Raw genomic sequence first — 22,853 nt, 5'->3', positions numbered from 1 at the left:
AGAGCTTCTGCACAGCAAAAGAGACAATAACAAAAACAAAGAGAAACCCCACCAACTGGGAGAACATTTTTGCACCCAACACTAATGATAAAGGACTGATCACAAAAATCTGCAAAGAGCTGATGAGACTCAGCAACAACAAAGAAAATAATCCAGTCAAAAAATGGGCAGAAGAGCTAAAAAGAAACTTCTCTGAGGAGGAAATGCAAATGGCCAACAGACATATGAAAAAATGTTCAACATCACTTGTAATCAGGGAAATGCAAATCAAAACTACCATGAGATACCATCTCACACCAGTGAGAATGGCACATATTAAAAAAACTAGCAACAACAAATGTTGGCGAGGATGTGGAGAAAAAGGAACTCTTGTGCACTGTTGGTGGGAGTGCAAACTGGTCCAACCACTATGGAGAGCTGTGTGGAGATTTCTGGACCTACTAAACATAGAGCTTCCATATGATCCAGCAATTCCACTCCTAGGTATTTACCCAAAGGACACAGAAACATCAATTCCAAAGAGCACCTGCACTCCTATGTTTATAGCAGCACTGTTTACAATAGCTAAGCTTTGGAAACAACCCAAATGCCCAAAAATAGATGACTGGATCAAGAAGATGTGGTACATATATACCATGGAATATTACTCAGCATTCAAAAAAGATAAACACATGCAATTTGCAGCAACATGGATGGCACTGGAAGGGATCATGCTCAGTGAAATAAGCCAAAAAGAAAAAGAAAAATACCGGATGGTCTCACTCATAGCAGGAATCTAGAAAACTTAAATAAGGGACCAGGAAAATGAATATAAGAAAGTGAAAATCAAAATCAACAAAAAACTATGAACCAGAGACACTTTTTGGGGGGTGGGGGTGGGAGGGGAAGGATTGGGGTCAGAATGGGGCGTTTGCAATTGTATGGGGGAATATAAAAATAAAATTTAATATTTAAAAAAAAAAAAAAAAAAAGATAAAAGCTGCCATGGTCACCTCCCCATGGGTCTCACCCACATCTGTGTAAAAAAAAAAAAAAAAAAAAAGGAGGTGGACTTCCCTTCAATTAAAAAAATAATTAAAATTATCTAAAATGGAAAGGGCTGTAATGCAAGATGGTATTTAGTTTATACAGCAGGTCCTTGAGTCACATCATTTTGTTCAGTGGATTTTGTTATGACATTGATGAGAAAAAAATAAATCTTACTGACATTGAACAAAAAAAAAAAAAAAAAAAAATAGAGAATCACATGAGATTTTTCTTCACATCTCAGTTGATAATACAATTATATTTTTCACTTATAGAACTGTGTTTTAGAGACTTGTTGTATTTCCTTTTATACTTCTAAAATATCTGTAAACATTTTGTATACAAACAAAAAATGTTTTATTATTATTTGTTGTAGAAAATTAGTGAATAATGGTTTTTATGTATTTTTTTTATGGTCTTGAGTCACATTATAACCAATTAGAGTTTATTTATTTATTTATATCTCAATGAAGACATTAGACACATTTCTTAAAAAGATTTATTTTTTAATACCGGATGGTCTCACTCATAGCAGGAATCTGGAAAACTTAAATAAGGGACCAGGAAAATGAATAACTATAAGAAAGTGAAAATCAAAATCAACAAAAAACTATGAACCAGAGACACTCTTTGGGGGTGTGGGGGGGAGGGGAGGGATTGGGGTCAAAATAAGGGGGTTGCAATTGTATGGGGAATATAAAAATAAAATTTATTTTAAAAAAAGAAAAAAAAAAAAAGATTTGTGTTTGCTTTTCCCATTTGTCTTGAGACACTACCAACCTAAATTTATAAATTTATTTGTATTTAATTCTCTACTCCAGATTTTTGGAAGCACAGAGGTAGTGTGATTTCAGATGACAAACCAAAGTAGGGGATGAATTTTTATAGGGAGACAAATTTCCAGAATTTTCCTTCCATCAAATGCCACAGTTGAGACAAATTTCCTAGCTCTTCCCTTCTGCAGCTTGCAATTGTTTTTCTCAATTACCCTTACACTAAAAGTGTAGACCTTTGAATATCCAGGTTTATGCAGCAGTTTCTTCCTCGAATCCCCATCATAGGCATATTCTGGGTTTATCTCCTGGCACTTACATTTAATATATTTGTCCAGCCTGTCTCTAGTATTTGGCAGTGGAATTTAGGAAAAAGCCAATTTGCTTGTCTCCCAGTATTCTGGATATTACATTTTTTACATTCATGCCAGTTCAACAATGAGTTAGAAAATATTTTTTAAAATTTCTTTCAGCATTTTAATTTTTTTAGGAAGATTGTTCATGGTAACTATAGTAAAGAGCACTAACCCAGTTTTATGCTGAAAAACCAAAGTCTCTGATTAATTTATAATGAGCAAATAATCATACATTCAGACATGCAAATAATATTTATATTTTTAAATTAATTTTTTTTCAATCTCATAGAGTTCTTTTTCAGAAGAGGAGTCCACTCCCTTAAAAGTTTGAAAACTCCCTCTTCTAATCACAAAGTATAATGCTTTCTCCTTATGATGCTGCCAAGTCTACTCAATAGCTAGGTCATCACTGATAGCATATGCACTGAGTGTCAATCTCACTCTTCCTTACACAGTCAGATAATCTAAGTGGCATGAATCCATGCCATATTTTCAAACTTTTAATCTTGTTTCCTTAGTAGCATAACCTTTCTACCTAGAAAACTTTAAGCAGAATCCCAGTATTGATAAGCAGTTTCTGCTCTGGGTGTGGGGCTGGGAGTGAGGGTAGGGAGGAAGACCTGAAACCCACTAGGTTTACTTTAACTCTGCATACACATTGAGTTTTCATACTCTGAAATTTTATGATATTTATAATTTGTATATTATTTGTCCAGTTTTACTTAAAAAACATTTTTAAAATAAAAAATGATTTAACTCTAAATATCAGAGTTAGAATAAAGCCAAAGGCCTATGTATTTTTGTCCCATACATTGCTTTCTTCTAGTTATTACTCTGAATCCATAAAGATGAAAACCCCACAAAAAATGTAGCCAAATCCATGGCTTACCTATATTTCAGATGGACCTCAGACTAAGACATGATTCCAGGTTACTGAATTCCCCCTTTTGGATGCCCATCTCTTTCTGTCTGTTGTAAGTTTAGTGCAAAGCAGATGTGGGTACAGGGTTGAAGCATTTTTCAAGGATGGCATCTTTTGGGTGAGCAAGGGTCTGTTGTAGCTGTTGGTATAGAAGCAGGCCAAGAAAGGAGGGAAAGTAGGGACTAAACTAGTTGTACAGGAACACAGGAAAGAGAATCTAAGGGATAGAAAAGCCCTAGCTTTCATACACTTGCTTCATTTTTGAAAGAAAGAAACAGAGCCCTGACCTGTAGGGAGGGGGTAAATTCTGGCTGTAAGCTTAGTAATGGGAGGTCTTTACATCTCTCCTTTTCCAGAAACCACTCAAGACTTGGCCTAACACACAACTGGCTCTCCCAACATGTGAGATAAGAGGAGTGCTGGAGGGGACTAGAAAAACACATTGAACTAAATGATTCAAGATGTTTGGTCACTCTAAGACCACAGAAGGCCAGCTCCTTTAAATATTTTTGAAAAAGCACTGACCCCAGAACAAGAAGATTTACACTATATTAGACTGAATCATGTAACAATATTTGGTAGGTCAAAATGTAGTAGTATCAATTACACACAGTTCAACCCACAGTTACAGTTTCACCACTCAGTGGATCTTTGTGATTGGACAAGTCTCTGCATTTGTCCAATGGATGATATTTTCCTTACCTAGTATGTGGGGTTTTTTTTACAAGGAAAGATAAAAAGTACATAATATTTATTGAGTGCCTGCTATGGATAGTTGCTTGGGAAACTAAGATGACTAAGGTACAACACTTCCTCTCAAGGAACTAGCAGTTTAGCAGAAGAGATAGGAAAACAAATAGTGTTGGCTATGATAAGTAGGTAAGAGATAATTCCTTTTTTTTTTTTTTTTGTAAGAGATAATTCTGCTGGACTGTGGGAAGGCAAAGATTTTAGCATTGGGCTATAAGGTTAAATGGAAGCTTCCTAGTCAAGTAAGAAGAGACATCTGTAGCAAGAGGAACAGCTTGAGCAAAGGTATGGAGCTTGCAAGTACATGGTGAATTGAACAGTAATCAGTCTAGTGGATCTAAAATGTACGTGGTATTGGGTGGGGGAGTTAGGCTAAAAAGATGGAGGGCATAGGTGGCATTAGTTCATGAAAAATAATTGGAGGGCCTCCCTGGTGGCGTATGGGTTAAAGACACAGCACTATCAAGCTATCACTAGTCAGTGCAACATGAGTTCAATTCCGGCCAGGGAGCTAACCCAGGTGGCGCAGCAGACCTCTCCAGTCTCGCCCGCCGCTCACCTCAGCAGTATATTTTGGTCAACCTGTCTGTTCTGCTCCCCACTCTGCTTCTGGTGAATCCTCTCACTCCCCACACCTCTGGCATATAGGCCAGCTCTTGAATACATAAATAAATAAATCCTTAAAAAAAGAAAAATAATTGAGTAAGATTGCATATAGGGAAACTGTTAGACTGTTGGAAAGAATAAAAGTGCTTTACAAATGCTAGGTGTTATTCACTTGAGGATGTAAAAGAAAGTTTCGAAAAGAATCGAAACAACAAATGTTGGTAAGGATGTGGAGGAAAAAGGCATACTCATGCATGAGTGCATGCAAGTTGGTGCAGCCTCTGTGGAAAGCGGACAGAATTTGCAGTGTTTGGGAAACTGAGAGAACTATGATGGGTAGAGCAGAATAGGCAATGGGGAGGATACAATGTGATGGGGTTGAATGGAAAGGGACAGAAGCCAGAGTGACTACATTCTGGAGGCTGTGGCAAGGATCTTAGATTTTATTCAACATACAATGAGGAGGGAGCCTAAGAAGGATTTTAAGTAATATGGGATGTGACTTGGTTTTTAAGTATTGTTCTGACTGCTTTGTAAGGAAGAGATGGATAGTAAGATGGAAGGAACAAACGAAATCAGCCAGGAGTTTGCATTACTTTAAATTCTTTATAGTAGTGGTAGCGGTAATGACAGTGGTGTTATTACAGTGTCTTGGGCATCTTCTGTGGGCCAGATGCTTTACAAACATTTCTTATGATTATGGCCATGATCCTGGTATTTGAGTATGATTGTCTCCATCTAAAAGTGAGAAAAAAGAGGCTCAGAGAGATTAAGAGTTTTGTCAAAGGCCACATAGCTAATAGTACCAGAATCAGCATTTGAAATCAAATCCATCTGATTCTTTCTCTTATTTCATGGGAACTTTGGTAGAATAAGTCAGAATTGAGTTTCTGGGCCTTAAGTCCCATTTACTGTTTTGTTAAGCTTGAATACCCCTACACAGGCAAAGGATCTATGAGGGTACGATGGGACCACACAAACCCAATGTTGAGTACTGGAAAAGATAGCCACACATACCCCACTCCCCCACTCCCCTATACTGGTAGTGGCTTGTAGAAGGGAAAGGAAATAAGAGTATGACTAAGCTTGGTAACACTATATGACTTCATTCTAGGAGATTTTTCAGGGAAACAAAAGGGAGAGAATGATAGGGGAGAGTGTTCACACCTATCCTCTCCTCTCTTGGGTGTAGTGGTTTTACTTCCATCTAGGGATGATCAGAAAACTTGATGTGAAAGGAGAAGTTGACATTTGTGCAACAACAAGCAGCATTCTTCTCACCCAACTTAATCACTTCCTAGTCCCCACTCACTACTATTCTGAAAGTTCCAACATGCCATTTACATGGACCCAGTAGAACATTTCTTCTAGGCAGAGGAAATAGTTTGGTTAATCAATCTATGACTCAAGCCAAATGTCCATAGGAGAGGAAGGGAGGGATGGTATGAGTTCTTAGGGAAACTTTCTCTTCCTTTTTATTAAACTGTTAGTCATTTACATGTCTATATACCTTTGGGATTACATTTTTACTCCTTCATTTGTGCACATGTTTCACTCACCCTCCACCAAACCTCCTGTGCCAATACCGTGTCCCTTTCTTCCCCAATCTCCCTCTCCCTCTCCTCTGTTCCCTCTGGTAACCACTAAGCCTAAGATTTGTTTTTGCTGTATTTTACCAGTATATGCTTTTTGGTTACTTTTATTTTTGGTTACTTACTTATCTGATAGCTGTGTATCATTCTCTGACATTTCTCTTAATGTAATCACCACAAAGTCCATCCATTTTGCCCCAAAAAGCACTTTTAGAAATCTTTTTATTTGTTTGCTTTTAAATTAATGAATGAATGAATTTTCTTACTTTGTTGTTGATTTTTGGACATTATTTGATGACTCCCCTCAGGCGTCATCCCTGTTGCTCTCCCGCCCCCATAGCTCTCATGATCCATCACCATAGTCCCTTGTGCTCTTCCTTCCCCTGTTTTGACTTTTCTTGCCCCCTCCCACCCCCCAATGTATGCCTCAGGTATGTGGTAGGCTTGCAAGTTTTGTCTTTTTCCTAACCCTTTAAAATCTTTTTAAACAGCTGAATAGTATTCCATTGAGTATATATGCCACAATTTCTTTATCCATTTATCCATTGATGAGCACTTAGGTTGGTTCCTTGACTTGGCAATTGTGAACAGTGCTGCCATGAACATAGGAGTATGTATATAAGCCTTTCCATATTAGAGTTTTTATGTTCTTTGGGTAAATACCTAGCAGAGGTATTGCTGGAATATATGGGATTTCTGGAGTTTTCTCTGTCCAGAAGGTACTCCCTCTCCCCTTTCATATGTTCCTTGCACCCTTTGTATACAACTTAAATGTCACCCTTTCTGACCACACTATCTTGGGACCACTCTATTCCTATAGATTCTTCACCAAAGTAATTCTTATTTATCATCATTCACAAGCTATCTATTTGTATGATATTTACTAACCATCTTTCCCCACAAAAGAAAGCAAACTAGTAAACTCCAGGAGGGCAGGAAACAGTTGTTTTGTTCACTATGATATACCTATCACCTTTCCTAGCCTAGCACTAGACAAGTGTTTATTATTGCTGCCATTATTGGTAGCACTCTGTGCCATAGAACAAACAATACAAATCCAGCATCATTTGTGACATGGGGGATTCAAGGAGGTTAACTACTTTTTAGGGTATCAAGGGTTTTCTATTTTCTGTATCTTCCAAATTTTCCATAATGAAAACCCGTTTTGATAAAAATTTCTAGTAAACTCTACATTTTAATAACTCCTTACAGGAAATTAACCTGATTAATAGATTTATTCTGAAAGCACAATTCACAATAAGGAAATAAAGACTAATAGCCAACTTATCATTATCAAGGGTATCCATTTTTTCCCTTTTTTTTATTATGAGACTATAGGAAAAAGGTTATATTTTTTAAAAGAGTGAAATTACTAATCAAAGGGCATTGCCTGACATAGGAAAGATTAGTGATTTAATGAATGATTTTCCAGTAGATCAGATATAGATAACATGATAAAGTGAAATGAAAATTTTCATGCAGTGTCCCCTCAGATAATGTTGAGGGAATGCATAGTTCCTGATCAATTATGAATACTCAGTATTTGCTGAATCTGTTCCATTAGTTTGTGTGTCTGTTTTTGTAGTATAGTTTGAAGTCTGGGAGTATAATGCCTCCATTCTTCAAAAGACAAACATTTTAAAGATGATGACACCCACTGCCGCTAAGTCAGTGGAGAAAAAGACCCAACCTATATTCTTCAAAAAAATTAGGACTCAGGACCTCCCTGGTGATGTAAGGGGTTGAGCGCAACGCTGTGAAGCTGTTCACAGCCTCTGCAGCATGAGTTCAACCCCCGGCCAGGGAACTACCCACATGGCGCAGCAGACCTCTCCTGACTGGCCCGCTGCTCTTCACAGCAGTGTATTTCAGTCAATCTGCCTGTTCTATTTCCCACTCTGTCTCTGGTGGATCCCCTCACCTCCCACACCTCTGGCCTGTACCCCCGTTCTTGTAATCATAAATAAATAAATCTTTAAAAACCATTAGGAATCAATACAACATTTCAGAAGAGTATTGGGTAATGTCTATCAAAATAAAAGATGCCTGTATTCTTTAATCCATCAGTCCCACTACTAGAAATTTATGTGACCAATGAACTTATCATTTTTACCAAGATTCTATACCAAGAATCACAAAACACATACCCATCAATTGCGACATTGGTAATATTTGGGAAAAGAAAAGAGAAAGAAAAACAAAACAAAGTGTTAATCAGTAAAAGATTAGTTTTAGCATATTTATACAATTGAATGCTATTAATAATGCTTTCTGTAAAAGAATGGTTCTCCTATGAGGAAATGTTCATGATATAATATTAATTGGAAAATGGAAAAAAAAAGCAGATTACAAAATATTTGCACAATAATTCAATTTTTTTTAAGATTTATTTATTCATTTACACAAGAACCAGGGTACAGGCCAGATGTGCGGGAGGGTGAGAGAATTCACCATAGACAGAGCGGGGAACAGAACAGGCAGACTGACGGAATATACTGCTGAGGGGGGCAGCGGGCAAGACAAGAGAGGTCTGCTGAGTCATGTGGGACCCTCGTCAGCTGGCCTGGATCAAACTTGCGCTGCAGAGGCTGCAGACAGCTTCACAGTGTGGTGCTTAACCACTTGCGCCACCAGAGGAGGCCCCTATAATTCAATTTTTATATAAAAATAGACATGCATAGTATTCCTGCATTGGAAAAAGAATGTCAGGATCTACAGAATATATACTTTCCTGTCATTTATACATTTTCTAAGTGCACATGTATCATTTTTACAACCTGCAAGAAAGTTGCGTAAAAGTTTTCAACTATCTGTAGAAAAAGAGAGTTAAATAATCTGTGTCCTTATATGCTCAATATTGAGTAATAAACACTATCTAGAATCCATGCCAGAGGTTTTATTAAAATTAATGATTAAGCATAAGTCATCAAAAATGCTACAGCTAAAATAATCTAAAAGCTATTTAGGACTTGGCTGAGAATAAGATATGCTTCCACGTATTCTAACCCATTCACAAGCTCTATTTGCATTGCTTTATTCATCAAACGTTGTCACCAACTGTTGCTTAATCCAAGTGAGTGTGTATATATAACTAGAGTTGGAATGTAACTGATTAACAACGACCAAATGTTGACAACAGGAAACTTCACCAATTGAGACCAGCCCATCACTTTTATAATTTAGGTGAGTGTTGTAACCAGTGTGCGAGAATATTTTTCATGTAATTAAAAAAAGCAGAAAAAAAGAACCACTGGCATATATGCTGCCATATGTTCTGAAACATTTCTGATTTAAAAATAGGAGAGTAAAGAGTATATTTTAAGACTGGAAAATGATCATATTTTTTGGTTAAAATATTTATAGATTGTTCAAAGAAATTGCCTTGTTTTCAGAATAGAATTGGAATATTTTTTCGGATTATGATTTTGATTTATGTGATTCTTTACAACAGCAGCTGACTTTCTTCATGACACCATTATAAACATGATATTTCAGTTTCTTGTTTACCTGTTTACCTTCAGTTTCTTGTCTCTGAAAGCTAATGTTGGTATAAACTAGAGTTCCTCTGAATGTGTCCTCTCAAATTCTCCTGGGGCTATTTACAGATTGGAGGTTACAAGATCAAATAATTACTGAAAATAATTAATTAAACAAAAGCACTTATCATTCTTCAAAGGACTATCAACACCTTTATTACACTAATGTGAGTTCTGACTTTCCAAGAAGTGGGAACTAAAACAAAGTATTTCCCAGGTTTATTTGAAAATGTGTCTTTTTTTTCTTTTTTTTTTTTTTAAGTCCAGAACTTTTCTATGTTCAGATTTTTTTCCCTGGGACATAAAGAATTGTAGATGAAAGGGAAAAAAACAAACAAACAAATCCAACAAGGCAAACTGCATGTTATTAGTAAAGTGTTATCTCACACCTACTATGTGCATGCTATTTAAACTATTTTCTGTATAATTTAAACATTATCTACAATAAGGTTACTGAACAGCACTATTCCATGTATTTTGGTTACAAAGTAACGACCATATTCAGAAATTTATTATTTCAAAGAAGGTGGACAACTGGCTGAGCATTTGAATTTAAATTTCCAGTTGTGATTATTCTCTTCCCATATTTGGCAAGGGTTAGAGTGAGGTGGGTAGAGAAGACAGGGTAGGGGAGCTCTGGCATAAAGATGGAAGTCAGAAGACTAGATTCTGGTCTCTGTTCTGCTTTCATAACCCTGCCTACTCAACTGTAGAGTTAGGGGGTTAGTGAAATGATGTGTAAGGTTCTCTGCTTCTAAGTGTTCTTGATCAATAAGAATGGGAGAATTTTTATTCTTCTCCTCTGAAGAAGATAAGGATCAATGTGAGGTTTTCAAATTCTGTGAAAATAATATTTAGACCCTTGGGAAAATTCTTCAATGGTGGGGCAGATGAGAACTCCCACCATTGAAGAATTTTGTTGGTGGCACCCACAGTATATAGGATAGTTGCATATAATTCTAGTTCCACCTAGACAATTGAATTTAGAATTTCAGCCTATTTGGGGTTGTCTTGGGGAAAAAAAATATAGTTGAATGAAATTTATCTTCCAATGAGTCCTCTAAACCAAGAACTTGAAGTTCATAAGAGATTGAAATGATAATCACCCTTCCCAGTTTCCAGAAAGCTCCGAGGATAATTTGGAGGGGATGGTTTAATAAAAGTAGCAATACCTATTAATAAAACTTCAGGTGACGTCAGAAAGAGTTTAATACTGGAGAAGTCCTGCTCATTCTGTAACAGGGTGGTCCCAGGAAAGGGGGAGTTTCCAGGTTTCCTGCCCCACCCAAAAGGAGGGTGGAGCTGAGCAGAGAGAGAAGCAGCTGTAGAGGAGACTGAGGAAGGAAGGAAGCAGGATGGAGGGCCAAGAGGAGATCTGGAGGAGGCACATGGAATGGAGAGACATGTGAAGAAACTGTGCTTGCCTTTTGGTCGTGGACTGGGTGACACAGATGTGGGTGAGACCCGTGGGGAGGTGACAATGGCAGCTTTTATCTTGATTTTGATTTTGCTCTTTTCCTTCTGGGCTTGTCTGGTTGTTTCTGACCCTTTTTTGTGGGTCCCCACTGGAAGATGCTTTAGACTTGTGGCAGGCTTTGGGGCCTTGCTCTGGGCCAATCCCACTTGGATGGAGTTTTACCCACGAGGGGATGGGTAACTTTGGGTGCTTGATTTAGAAACTAAATTCTTTGCCTTTCCTGTCCTGTTTCTTAGTTGTATTAAAATTCCTTCCCATTAAAGTCTCATATGTTTTGTGTTGATGTGGTAGATGGCAGAACCCATAAAGAATAGGCAGGTTTGCGGGGTTTGGATTGCCCCTCTCCCTGCCCTGTAACAAATCTGGCACCCCACAATGCGGCGGACGGCAGAACCCATTTAGATCAGGCAGGTTTTGGGGGGGTCTGGGGTATACCTCTCCCTGCCCTGTAACAATTCCACAAACCATATTACAACTGCTAGAATTTCTGGCAATGAAGATAGGTTGCAGCACCATACTGAAAGACTATGGAATTTTCTGCAATTAACAATTATAGTCAATTATGACATTATGCTTTTTATGCTCAAATCATGCCAAATTTCACCAGCAGGAGACCTTTCAAGTGTACTCATGTGTCCTTTTGACACAACCTCACTAATTTTTGAATGTTTCGCTGAGTTCTGGTACAGCATGATATTCCATTTTTACTTCTACTTTTCCAGGCCCAGATCTAGCATCTTGTTATCAATTTTATGTTGAGATGATCAGTTGCTCTGTTGTTTTCAAGTCAAGACAACTAAATTAATATTTTATTTCAATCCAACAGAAGCCTGAAAAATGAAGTCAAAAAAGTGCTTAACCACCAAAATTTCCCAAGCAAGGATGAACAGTTCAACAATCAATACTACTCTCAGAAGTAAGAGTTTAAACATTTGTTTTATACACTACCCACTATTTTTATCTATTATTATTCCAATGCTCATATATGCTGCTTTATAAAAACTATTAAGAATACAAAAGCTGGGGTCTCCCTGGTGGTGCAAGGGGTTAAGACACAACCTATGAAACTATCTCCAGCAACTGCAGCACAAGTTCGATCCCTATCTGGCCAGGGAGCTTACCCTCATGGCACAGCATGTGCCTCTCCTGACTCACCTGCTGCTCCCTCTCAGCAGGGTATTTCAGTCAGTTGGCCTGTTCTGTTCCCCACTCTGTCTCTGGTGGGTCTTCTTACCCCCACACCTCTGGCCTGTGCTCCAGTTCTTGTATGCATAAATAAATAAATCTTTTTTCAAAAAAAGGATACAAAAGCTGAGATTAAAGGGATGACTCACAAATGTGCAATATAGCAGACTCTGGTTTTAAACTTTATTTATATAGCCAACTCTGCTTACTTGATACACTGCAGGACAATATAAACCTGCTAATAGCAATAAACATAATTATAGCTCTTCATATCAATCTCTTCTCTTTCCACTCCTCCTACCACCAAATCACAAAAAACTTTTTTCCCAGACTTACAATGCTTTAAAGTAATCCAGTTTTATTCAACAAATATATATTAAGATTTTTGGAGTGTTAATTTGCAACTGTTGATAATGGAGAGAGCAACAAGATTAGAATTAGATAGACAGTAACAGATAATAGACCTATTTTTCAAGATAGCTAAATCAGGAAGAATATATTAGGGGTAGAGAAAGATGAAGTCTTTTATAATATTTGGGGTAGATATAAATCATCAAAGTAAGAATGTTAAGATTCAGGAGACTGTACATAGACATAGAGATGAATTGAGGTAGCTGAAATAATAATGCTCTGTGGAGAGGGAGCAACAAATATAAAGTGCAGGAGAGAGACCAAAGATAGAGTTAGAGTTGAGGAATTGTCATCATATAAAGAGATGACTGAAATCATTGCAGCAGGTATGATTGCCCAGAAAGAGAGGCTAGAGTGAGAGGAAAAGGTAAAGGAAAAAATCCTGAGGAACACCAACATTTTTTAAGCAAGCAGAGGAGAAAAAGCTAAGAGAAATATAGATATGGATTGGCCAGAGAGAAACAAGAATCTAAAGATACTGATGACATGACAAGAGAAGAAGAAGTCAAAGATGTATGTGCTTCTTCTTTGACAGTATAGATAAATGCCACAGAGAGGTCAAGGTTATTAAGCATTGAGGAGAGATTTTGGAAAAACAGATGTTTGGCTCTCACAGTGACAGAAGTACAGAAAAACTTTGGACCACTTCCTATTACTCCCTTGGAAATGTCAGAGATTTCATCATGTTGTTGCAATGTTGAAATTTTCTGAGAATTTTCTTAAAAGTCATAAAAAGACACTGCCCTCAGGCAGTACGCAGGATGGAGACAGAAGTGGCAGTAGCCCTTATGTAAACATGAACTGGCCCTCTGACCACAAAATAGCACTTTCTCCTACAGAGTCTCTAAGGCCAGTCAAGTTTTGTACTTTGCAAACACAACTTTCACACTACACCTTCAGCTGTTCTGAGCAACAAGGCATACCTTCTTCCAAATTCTCCAAATGCAAAGTATTTCAATACTTCAAATGCAGTCATGCACCCCCGTGAATTGTACCCATTGTTTTCCCATTAGATGCTAGTCCCTACATTGATACCTTTAGCACCTAACTTTTTTTTTTTAAAGATTTATTTATTTATTTATACAAGCACTCTGTACAGTCAGAAGCGCGGGAGGGTGAGAGAATTCACCAGAGCCAGAGCGGGGAACAGAACGGGCAGACTGACGATACACTGCTGAGGGGAGCAGCGGGCGTGGCAGGAGAAGTCTGTCACACTATGTGGGACCCTCGCCGGCGGCAGGGGATCGAACCAGCACTGCAGAGGCTGTGGGCAGCTTTGCAGCCCAGCACTCAACTGCTGAGCCACCAGGGGAGGCCCAGCTCCTAACTTTTTTCTGCATCCACAATACTACCTCAGTATCTTGGCCCTCACTGCCAATTACTCAAGAGTCACCTCCTGCTGCCCACAGAGTCCATTCTCAATATTATCCATACTGGTCAATATTATCCCCATGGGATGTAAACTACACATCATCACATGCCCATCATTACATAAGCATATAAAGAATAAGCATGCTTATGGTATTGTCTTATGCCTTTTAGCTCTGAAGACACAATATGGTATTATATTAAATTAGTTGTCAGGAGGCCAAGTTCAATTCTGGCTCTGGCATAGCTTTGTAGATTACCTTTGTAACTATAAATGCATATATAAATGTGAGATACCATAGTTAATATTTCCAAATTGTGAAGTAATGGTATAGGGGAAGTTCCAGGTGGATGTGAGTATGATTAAGTGGTCTTGCCCTATTGAGACAGTTGAAAATACTTAAAGGTAGATGCTCATCTGAACTGGAGTAAAGATATATATGATTCAAAATAGCAGTTAATGAAATTTTATTCCACTTGACTTTGAAAGGCATATGAAAAAAGCAAATCTAGAGAATAAAAAGAAATCACAGAAGAGGTCTAAAAGTCACAGTAATTATTTTCATTCTCCGGATTACTGTGAAAATTTACTGTGTAAATTACTTGACAACTTACTATAATATTGAAAGTTAAGATTCTATACTCAAGTATTACAACTATCTATTTGACTCTGAAAGGCTCCTTATGATTTCCAAGTAGTACATTTACTTTTTCATTTTGAGATTAATTTTTTTCTCTGGCTAAATGAAGAATTTCTAGATAATTAACTTTATTGTTTCAATGATTTATATGAACTTGCATTTTGTTAGTGCCTACCCTAAAAGTGCAGCATAATATTTTCTTAGATGGAGGTAGATGGAATTAATAGCTTCAATATTAGACCCCTGTGAATCACCACTTCTTACCAGACCTGTAATCTTGGGCAAATGTCGTAACTTCTAAGAATCTCAGATAAGAGAATAAAACCTACCTTGCAAGATTACTGTGAAGGATTAAATAAAATACTATATAAAATTATTAGCACAGTGCTTGGGTCACTGTGGACACCTAGTAGATGCAGCTATTTTAAATATCAATAACCTTTATAGGCTATAGATGTCACTTCAAAATTATTAAAAGGATATTCTACATAAGTAGAAAAGATTATGGATTTCATGATATCATAAGAGTTTCCCCTTGACTAGGCATGTTAGATGAAGGTCCAGTCACCCTTACATGGAATTTTGAAAATCAATTTATTTTCTGAAGACCTCAAGTTACTCACAGTAACTCATTTGGCAGCAAAATATAACTTAAACTCACCCCACAGTTAAATCCTTACCTGAACCAACATGAGCTCTTTATTTCATTTTTCCTATGCTTCCTATGTTTCACTTTAAAAGGATTCATTAATCTTTGATTGTGAGGTGCTACTCTAGTCCCTGTTGGGAGATACATATATACATATACACATACACATATACACACATATAAAAACATATATAAAATGCAATACAATTAATGTGAAGAATACATGTGTATATGTAAATGCACATACATACATTTGTACATTTGCACATACACTTTGTATTATAATTCTAAAACTCTGAAATTGAAACACAATTAGTTGCTTTCTTGATCTGCTACACTCAGGATTGATAAAGGGATAAAGATGAATGGAATGAATCAGTATCATAATTTTTTCAATTATTTAGAACCCAAGGCCAAAGGAGTTTGCCAGAGATACTATATGAAGCTACGCTCTGGCTTTACTATACAAAAGGAGTATCATTTGAGGAACACCAAAACGCCTTCACCAAAAACAGGTAGGAGAAACTATATTTCCTGGGCAATGACGGTGGGCATATATTTGCTTATACTTGCCAGATCTAAATATCTGTATATCTATATTTATCTGAGTTTGTTTTTCTCACCCAAATTTTCCTTCCTGAAAAGAGTAAGGATGACGAACTGCTTTTTAGCATGGGAGAAATGTTTATGTTATAACGTTAATTGAGAAAAAGAATACAAAATAAATATATTTTAAATAGTTAATATTTTTTTCATTTAAAGGAAGTAAATGAAAGTGGATGACTGCCTTTTGGGTATTAAGACTATGGGTGACTATTTTTCTTCCTCTAGACTCAACTGGTTGTATTTATTGGGGTTCAAATGTACCAGGAGTTACTGATCCCTTCAGATAACCATGGGATGGTTGAAGACTTGGGATCATTCACCATTATCAGCATTCAGTCTGATGCATATCAGCATGCAGCATGCAGTTCAGACCCTCAACGACAGGATCTGAACAGAATGGCGACTGACAGTACTCTCCTACCCTCTCCCCTGTTCTGCAGCTGGAAAATACAAAGACCAACACCTGTTAATCACTACCTGTCATCGGCAGATGAAACACCTCAAAAAGTCAGTTGCGAGCTTCCCCATTGAGACATCTATGGTCCAGAGATGTGCCACAACAACTGATGTTCCATATTACCAAAGTATCCAAGGTACGACTGGCCACAGAGGTGGGGTAGGAAGAAGGAGGGATATAAGACACAGAATCCTGGCCAGTGCTACTCCAGAAAGTAGCCCCAAGTCTACATCTTCTTGTGTATTGGAAACTAGTATTCATTTGCAACTGATGTGCCCATTTACTGGCACCCAGATTAGGAACAAGGTACCTGCTGGAATAGTGCATGTGCACTCTGTGATTAGCACATCATCATTATTTTGAAATGTATGCTATGAATTAGAAAACTTTATACATTATAATTGATGAAATACATTATCCTTTGGGAGAAAAAAAACACATTATTCCCCCAAAGTTCAACATTTTGATAGTGAAAGAAAAGAATAGTTAGATCTTTAAATATAATTTCAACTGAAACATTTTAAATAGTGGTTAAAATAATCTTATATTGTATCACCTACATGTGCATAGAAAGTTTGGTTGATGATTACTATCAAGAAGTGACAAGATAATTATTAATAAAACTTGACCAGGAATTGCATGTTGATATTTCAAACATTATTCCTGATGGAATGTCTTAGTTCCCAGAAGGATACTAAAATTTCTTATTAAGTATAGGAATTGGGCCTCCCTGGTGGCACAGGCGGTTGAGCACAGCACTGTGAAGCTGTCCACAGTCTCTGCAGTGCCAGTTCGATACAATCCAGCTGCAGAGATACCCACACAGCACGGCAGACCTCTCCTGTCTCGCCCGCTGCTCCCCTCAGCAGTGTAGTTCGGTCAGTCTGCCTGTTCTGTTCCCCACTCTGTCTCTGGTGAATCTTCTCACCCTCGTGCGCATCTGGCCTGTACCCCGGTTCTTGTATAAAAATAAATAAATCGAAGAGGGCGGAGCAACATGGCGGCGAGGAGACGCTGCGAGTAAGATCTCCCATTAAAAAAAGTTAATAGGGAGGAAAAGCGGCAGGTCCCAGTGAGAACTGGGACACGGAAGATAAACGGACGACTCCAGCAAACTGCCCGAAGAAGAAAGTTGCCATAAAAGAGGACGAGAAGGGAGGGAAGCGCAGAACCCTGCTCCCCTCCCCCGCCCACAAAGTCGGCACTCTCCGACCGGCAGAGAGGAGGGAAACAACAAACCAAAACAGCCAACAAGAAAAACGGACACAGCAAGCGGGACTGTGAGTGGAAAGGAACTATTGCAGCCACCACACCCCGTGAACGGGAGCTGAGGCGAACCCTGCAGGATCCGCCGCGGAGGTGAGCTCCAGGCGCCATTAAAGAGAGCCCCGCCCCCCAGGAGGAGACCAGCACCAGCACACAGCCCCGGCCGCCCGGTAAGCTTGCGCGGAAAGTGGCGCGGATCCAGACCGGATCGCAGCTGCCCAGGTCCCCGCGCCTGCGACCTAGGCTTGCGGGGAGACTGCGGAGGCCCTCCCTGAGTGAGCAGGAACAAGGCGCCCAGGCAGGGGAGCGGGATTCAAAAGGCGCCATTCCCGCGCCACTGATCTGGGCTACAGCCCGCGTCCTGGAACTGAGGGCTTTGGAACTGAGACCCGGGGCACGAAATTAGGGGCGTGGGTTCCCCACGACGGTGGGGCACAAGGCAGACACAGCACCCCAAAGCCGTTGAGGTGTACCCTACCATCCCCACTCTGCTCCCTGTCCCACGGGGTGGAAAATCAGCTCCCCAAGGGCTCCAGGAGAGATCTCTGGCGCCACCTAGCGACTTGACCCCAGCACAGGCTACTGAAGGAGCTAGTGGCCAGCTGGGGAGTTAGCCCACACCTGGCTCCTTCCGAACAAGTAGTCTGAGCCCACAGGGAGAGCGAGCACCCACAGCCGGGGCAGACCAGGCGCGCAGAAGAGTGTGCCTGAGACCAGACGCGCAGGGAGTGTGTCCCACATCACCATTTTAGAACAGGGACATTTCTTCAGTAAAGACTACCTGCAGAAGGCTTCCTCAGGAGCCAGAGGTGAGCGGGGGAAGTTCGCCCACGCCAGACCCCTCTGGCCTGCAGTCCAAGCCCAGAGGGGAGCAGGAACCCACCGCCGGGGCAGACCAGGCGCACAGGGGAGTGTGTCCCCACATCGGCATTTTAGAACAGGGACCTTTCTCCATTAAAGGCTGCTTGAAACTGACAGATGACTCCTGGAAGAACCAGAGGGGAACAGAGAAGCCCACCCAAGATGCCGGCCAGTCCCAACAACACAGTGTCCCAACGCATACGGCAAATTAGAAAACAGACAGTAGGGAGGAGAAGAACCACACGCAACCTAGCAACTCTCCAGAGAAAAAGCACACCACAAAAAGAAAGCCAGCCCCCAGATTGCAAAGACAATAACTTGGAAGAATTTCTGAGCCTTCCAGAAAGATAATTTAAAATTGCCGTGATTAAAAAACTGACAGAAGTCATAAAGGAAAACAATGATAAGGGAAAAATAATCAACGATCAGAAGAATGCAATTGAGTCCCTAGAGAGGGAAAACAATGGTCAGAAGAAAGAAATTGAGTCCCTAAAGAGGGAAGTAAAAGAAATGCAGGAGATCAAAGAATTAATGGAAGAACTAAAGAATTCTGGGAAAAGCAATGAAAGCAGAATAGATGAAATGGAAGAACGAATAAGTAATCTTGAAGACACAGAAATAAAAAGAACGAAAACAGAAAAGGAAAGAGAAGTACGAAGGAAAAAGAACGAAGAAAGACTTCGGGAACTATCTGACTCCATGAGGAAAGGAAATATAAGAGTTATAGGAATACCAGAAGGAGAGGAGAGAGATGTAGGAACAGAGAAAATATTCAAAGAGATAATTGAAGAGAACTTCCAAATGTGAAGAAGGAGCTGAAATTGATATACAAGAAGCAAGAAGAACACCAAACTTCCACGACGAAAGGAAAAATACAGCAAGACACATAATAGTAAAGCTCCCAAGAATCCAGGACAAGGAAAAAATAATGAAGCTGGCAAGAGGGAAGAAACAGATAACATTCAAAGGAAAACCAATCAGGCTGACATCAGACTTCTCTGAAGAAACACTACGGGCAAGGAGAGAGTGGAGGGACATAGTCAACAGACTCCAAGAAAACAGATGCCAACCAAGAATACTCTATCCCGCAAAGCTCTCCTTCCTCTTTGAAGAAAGAATATGGACCTTCCCAGACAAACAGAACTCCGGAATTTCATTGCAACTAAACCCCCACTCAAAAAATACTACAAGGAGTCCTAAAGCCAGAACCTCAGAGGGACGAATAACAATGAAAGAAAGCCAAAAAAAAAAAAAAAGTTATTAAAAGAATAAATAAATAAAATCAAAGGAAAGACAAACACAATGGCAAATACAGATGTTAACATATCAATATTAACTCTAAATGTAAATGGACTAAACTCTTCAATAAAAAGACACAGAGTGGCAGCCTGGATTAAGAAACAAAACCCAACCTTTTGCTGTCTCCAGGAAACACATTTAGCTACAAAAGATAAAAATAGGCTCAAAGTTAAAGGATGGAAAACAATCCTACAAGCAAATGGACCAAAAAAGAAAGCAGGAACAGCTATACTTATATCAGATAAAACAGATTTCAAACTCAAAAAGATAAAAAGAGACCCCAATGGTCACTACATTATGATCAAGGGGACAATACTTCAAGAAGAAATAACACTCATTAACATATACTCACCAAACGAAGGAGCACCAAAATATATCAGACAACTGTTGTCCTCTCTGAAAACAGACATCAGAGAAAACACATACGTAGTGGGAGACTTCAACACACCACTATCAACAATGGATAGATCAACAAGACAAAAAATAAGTAAAGAAACCAAAGCTCTAAATAAGGACCTAGAGCAATTAGGCTTAACAGACATCTATAGAACACTAAACCCCAAAAAAACGGAGTACACATTTTTCTCAAGCGCACACGGATCATTCTCCAGGATCGATCACATACTGGGGCACAAGACAAACATCAACAGATACACCAAGATTGAAATCATATCAACCATCTTTTCTGACCATGAAGGCATCAAACTAGAAATAAACCATAAAAAGAAGGCAAGGAACTTTCCTACCTCATGGAGATTAAAACCACACTACTGGAAGACCATTGGACTAATGAGGAGATCAAAGAAGAAATTAAAAATTTTTTGAATTGAACGACAAGGAGGACACTAATATCCTAATGTATGGGATGCAGCAAAAGCAGTAATAAGAGGAAAATATATAGCAATAGAAGCTCACATCAAGAAACAAGAAAGAACGCAAAGAAACAACCTCATCTCGAAGCTCAAAGATCTAGAAAAAGAACAACAAAAAACCCAAAACCAGTAGAAGAAAAGAAATAATAAAAACCAAAGCAGAAATAAATGAAATTGAAACTAAAAAAACAATCCAAAAGATCAATGAAACCAAGAGCTGGTTTTTTGAAAAAATCAATAAAATAGACAAACCCCTAGCCAGGCTCACAAAGGAAAAAAGGGAGAAAGCAAATAAACAGGATCATCAATGAAAGAGGAGAAATCACACGGACACAGCAGAAATCAAAAGAATAATCAGTAACTACTATGAACAGTTATATGGAAACAAGTTTAACAATCTAGAGGAGATGGACAAATTCCTACAACTCTACAATCACCCAAAGCTAGATAAAGAAGAAATAGAACACCTAAACAGACCAATTACAATTAGCGAAATTGAAATGGTAATCAAAAACCTCCCCAAAAACAAAAGCCCAGGACCTGATGGATTTACAAATGAATTCTACCAAACATTCAGAGACGAATTAGTGCCTATCCTTCACAAACTCTTCCAAAAAATTGAGAAGGAAGGGACAATACCAAACACGTTTTATGAAGCCAACATTACACTAATACCAAAACCGAACAAGGACAACACAAAAAAGGAAAACTACAGGCCAATCTCCCTAATGAACACTGATGCAAAAATCCTCAATAAAATTTTAGCTATCAGAATCCAACAATGTATCCATAAGATAATTCACCACGACCAAGTTGGATTCATTCCAGGGCACAAGGATGGTTTAACATCCGAAAATCAATCAACGTTATCCAACACATCAACAAAAAGAAATATAAAAACCATATGATAATATCAATAGATGCTGAGAAAGCTTTCGACAAAGTGCAACACCCATTCATGATAAAAGCCCTTGAAATTCTGGGGATACAAGGAACATACCTCAACATCATAAAGGCCATCTATGACAAGCCAACAGCCAGTATCATTCTCAATGGTGAAAAGCTGAAAGCAATCCATTAAGATCTGGAACAAGACAAGGATGTCCACTCTCACCATTGCTTTTCAATATAATACTGGAAGTCCTAGCCAGGGCAATAAGACAAGAGAAAGACATCCAAGGAATCCAAATAGGAAAAGAAGAAGTCAAACTATCACTATTTGCAGACGATATGATATTATACATAGAGAACCCCAAAAACTCCACAGAAAAACTAATTCAACTCATCAATCAGTTCAGTAAAGTGGCAGGATACAAAATCAACACGCAAAAGTCAGTAGCCTTCCTATACACAAACAATAAATCTGAAGAAGAAGAAATCAAAAAGACCATCCCTTTTGTTATTGAAACAAAAAAAATCAAATATTTGGGAATAAATCTAACAAAAGAGGTAAAGGACCTATACAAAGAAAACTATAAAACACTGTTAAAAGAAATAGAAGAAGACACAAAGAAATGGAGAGACGTCCCCTGCTCATGGATTGGAAGAATAAACATTATTAAAATGGCCATCCTACCAAAGCAATATACAGATTCAATGCTATTCCAATCAAAATTTCAATGTCATTCTTCAAAGAAATAGAACAATTATTGATGAAATTCATATGGAATCACCAAAAACCCCGAATAGCCAAAGCTCTCCTGAAAAAAAAGAAGGGAATGGAGGCATCACACTCCCAGACTTCAAACTATACTACAAAGCCATAATCATCAAAACTGCATGGTATTGGAACAAGAACAGACATACAGACCAATGGAATCGAATAGAAAATCCAGAAATAAACCCACAGATTTATGGTCAACTAATCTTTGACAAAGGAGCAAAGAATATGCATTGGAGCAAAGAAAGTTTGTTCAATAAATGGTGCTGGGAAAACTGGGTCGCTACATGCAAAAGAATGAAGCTTGACCACCACCTCACACCATACACAAAAATCAACTCAAAATGGAATTAAAGAACTAGACATAAGACCTGAAACCATAAAATATATAGAAGGAAATATAGGCGAAACACTACGTGATTTGCACATCAAAGACATCTTTACAGACACATCACCCAAAGCAGTGATAGTGAAGGCAAAGATAAACAGCTGGGACTACATCAAATTAAAGAGCTTTGCACAGCAAAAGAGTCAATAATA

General features: G+C 38.6%; 1 protein-coding gene and 1 long non-coding RNA gene across 5 annotated transcripts in view; one reads left to right on the top strand and one right to left on the bottom strand.

The window, feature by feature from the left end:
- Positions 1–22,853, top strand: part of IL33 (interleukin 33) — a 46,943-nt gene that overhangs the window by 16,978 nt on the left and 7,112 nt on the right. For 3 of the 4 annotated variants that reach the window (XM_054689306.1, XM_054689305.1, XM_037493901.2), the window contains 3 exons: positions 11,865–11,954; positions 15,697–15,807; positions 16,339–16,491. In XM_054689306.1, coding sequence (XP_054545281.1) covers positions 11,876–11,954; positions 15,697–15,807; positions 16,339–16,491 — 343 coding nt within the window. In that variant the 5' untranslated portion in view covers positions 11,865–11,875. Of the gene's footprint in view, positions 1–4,096; positions 4,113–11,864; positions 11,955–15,696; positions 15,808–16,338; positions 16,492–22,853 lie in introns of those variants that run through there. The other variant, XM_037493902.2, reaches the window with a different exon arrangement.
- The window catches only part of LOC129144871 (uncharacterized), an 81,167-nt gene continuing 63,343 nt past the window's right edge, over positions 5,030–22,853 (bottom strand). Inside the window, exon 5 of the long non-coding RNA XR_008549647.1 lies at positions 5,030–5,171. This is a non-coding gene — a long non-coding RNA (uncharacterized LOC129144871). The remainder of the gene's footprint in view (positions 5,172–22,853) is intronic.

The sequence above is a fragment of the Talpa occidentalis genome, unplaced genomic scaffold (genome assembly GCF_014898055.3).
Source record: "Talpa occidentalis isolate TD23 unplaced genomic scaffold, MPIMG_talOcc4v2.1 talOcc4.7, whole genome shotgun sequence".
In the NCBI taxonomy this organism is placed as follows: domain Eukaryota; kingdom Metazoa; phylum Chordata; class Mammalia; order Eulipotyphla; family Talpidae; genus Talpa; species Talpa occidentalis.
The sequence above is the reverse complement of the archived record's forward strand: the minus strand, read 5'-3'. Positions and strand labels throughout refer to the sequence as shown.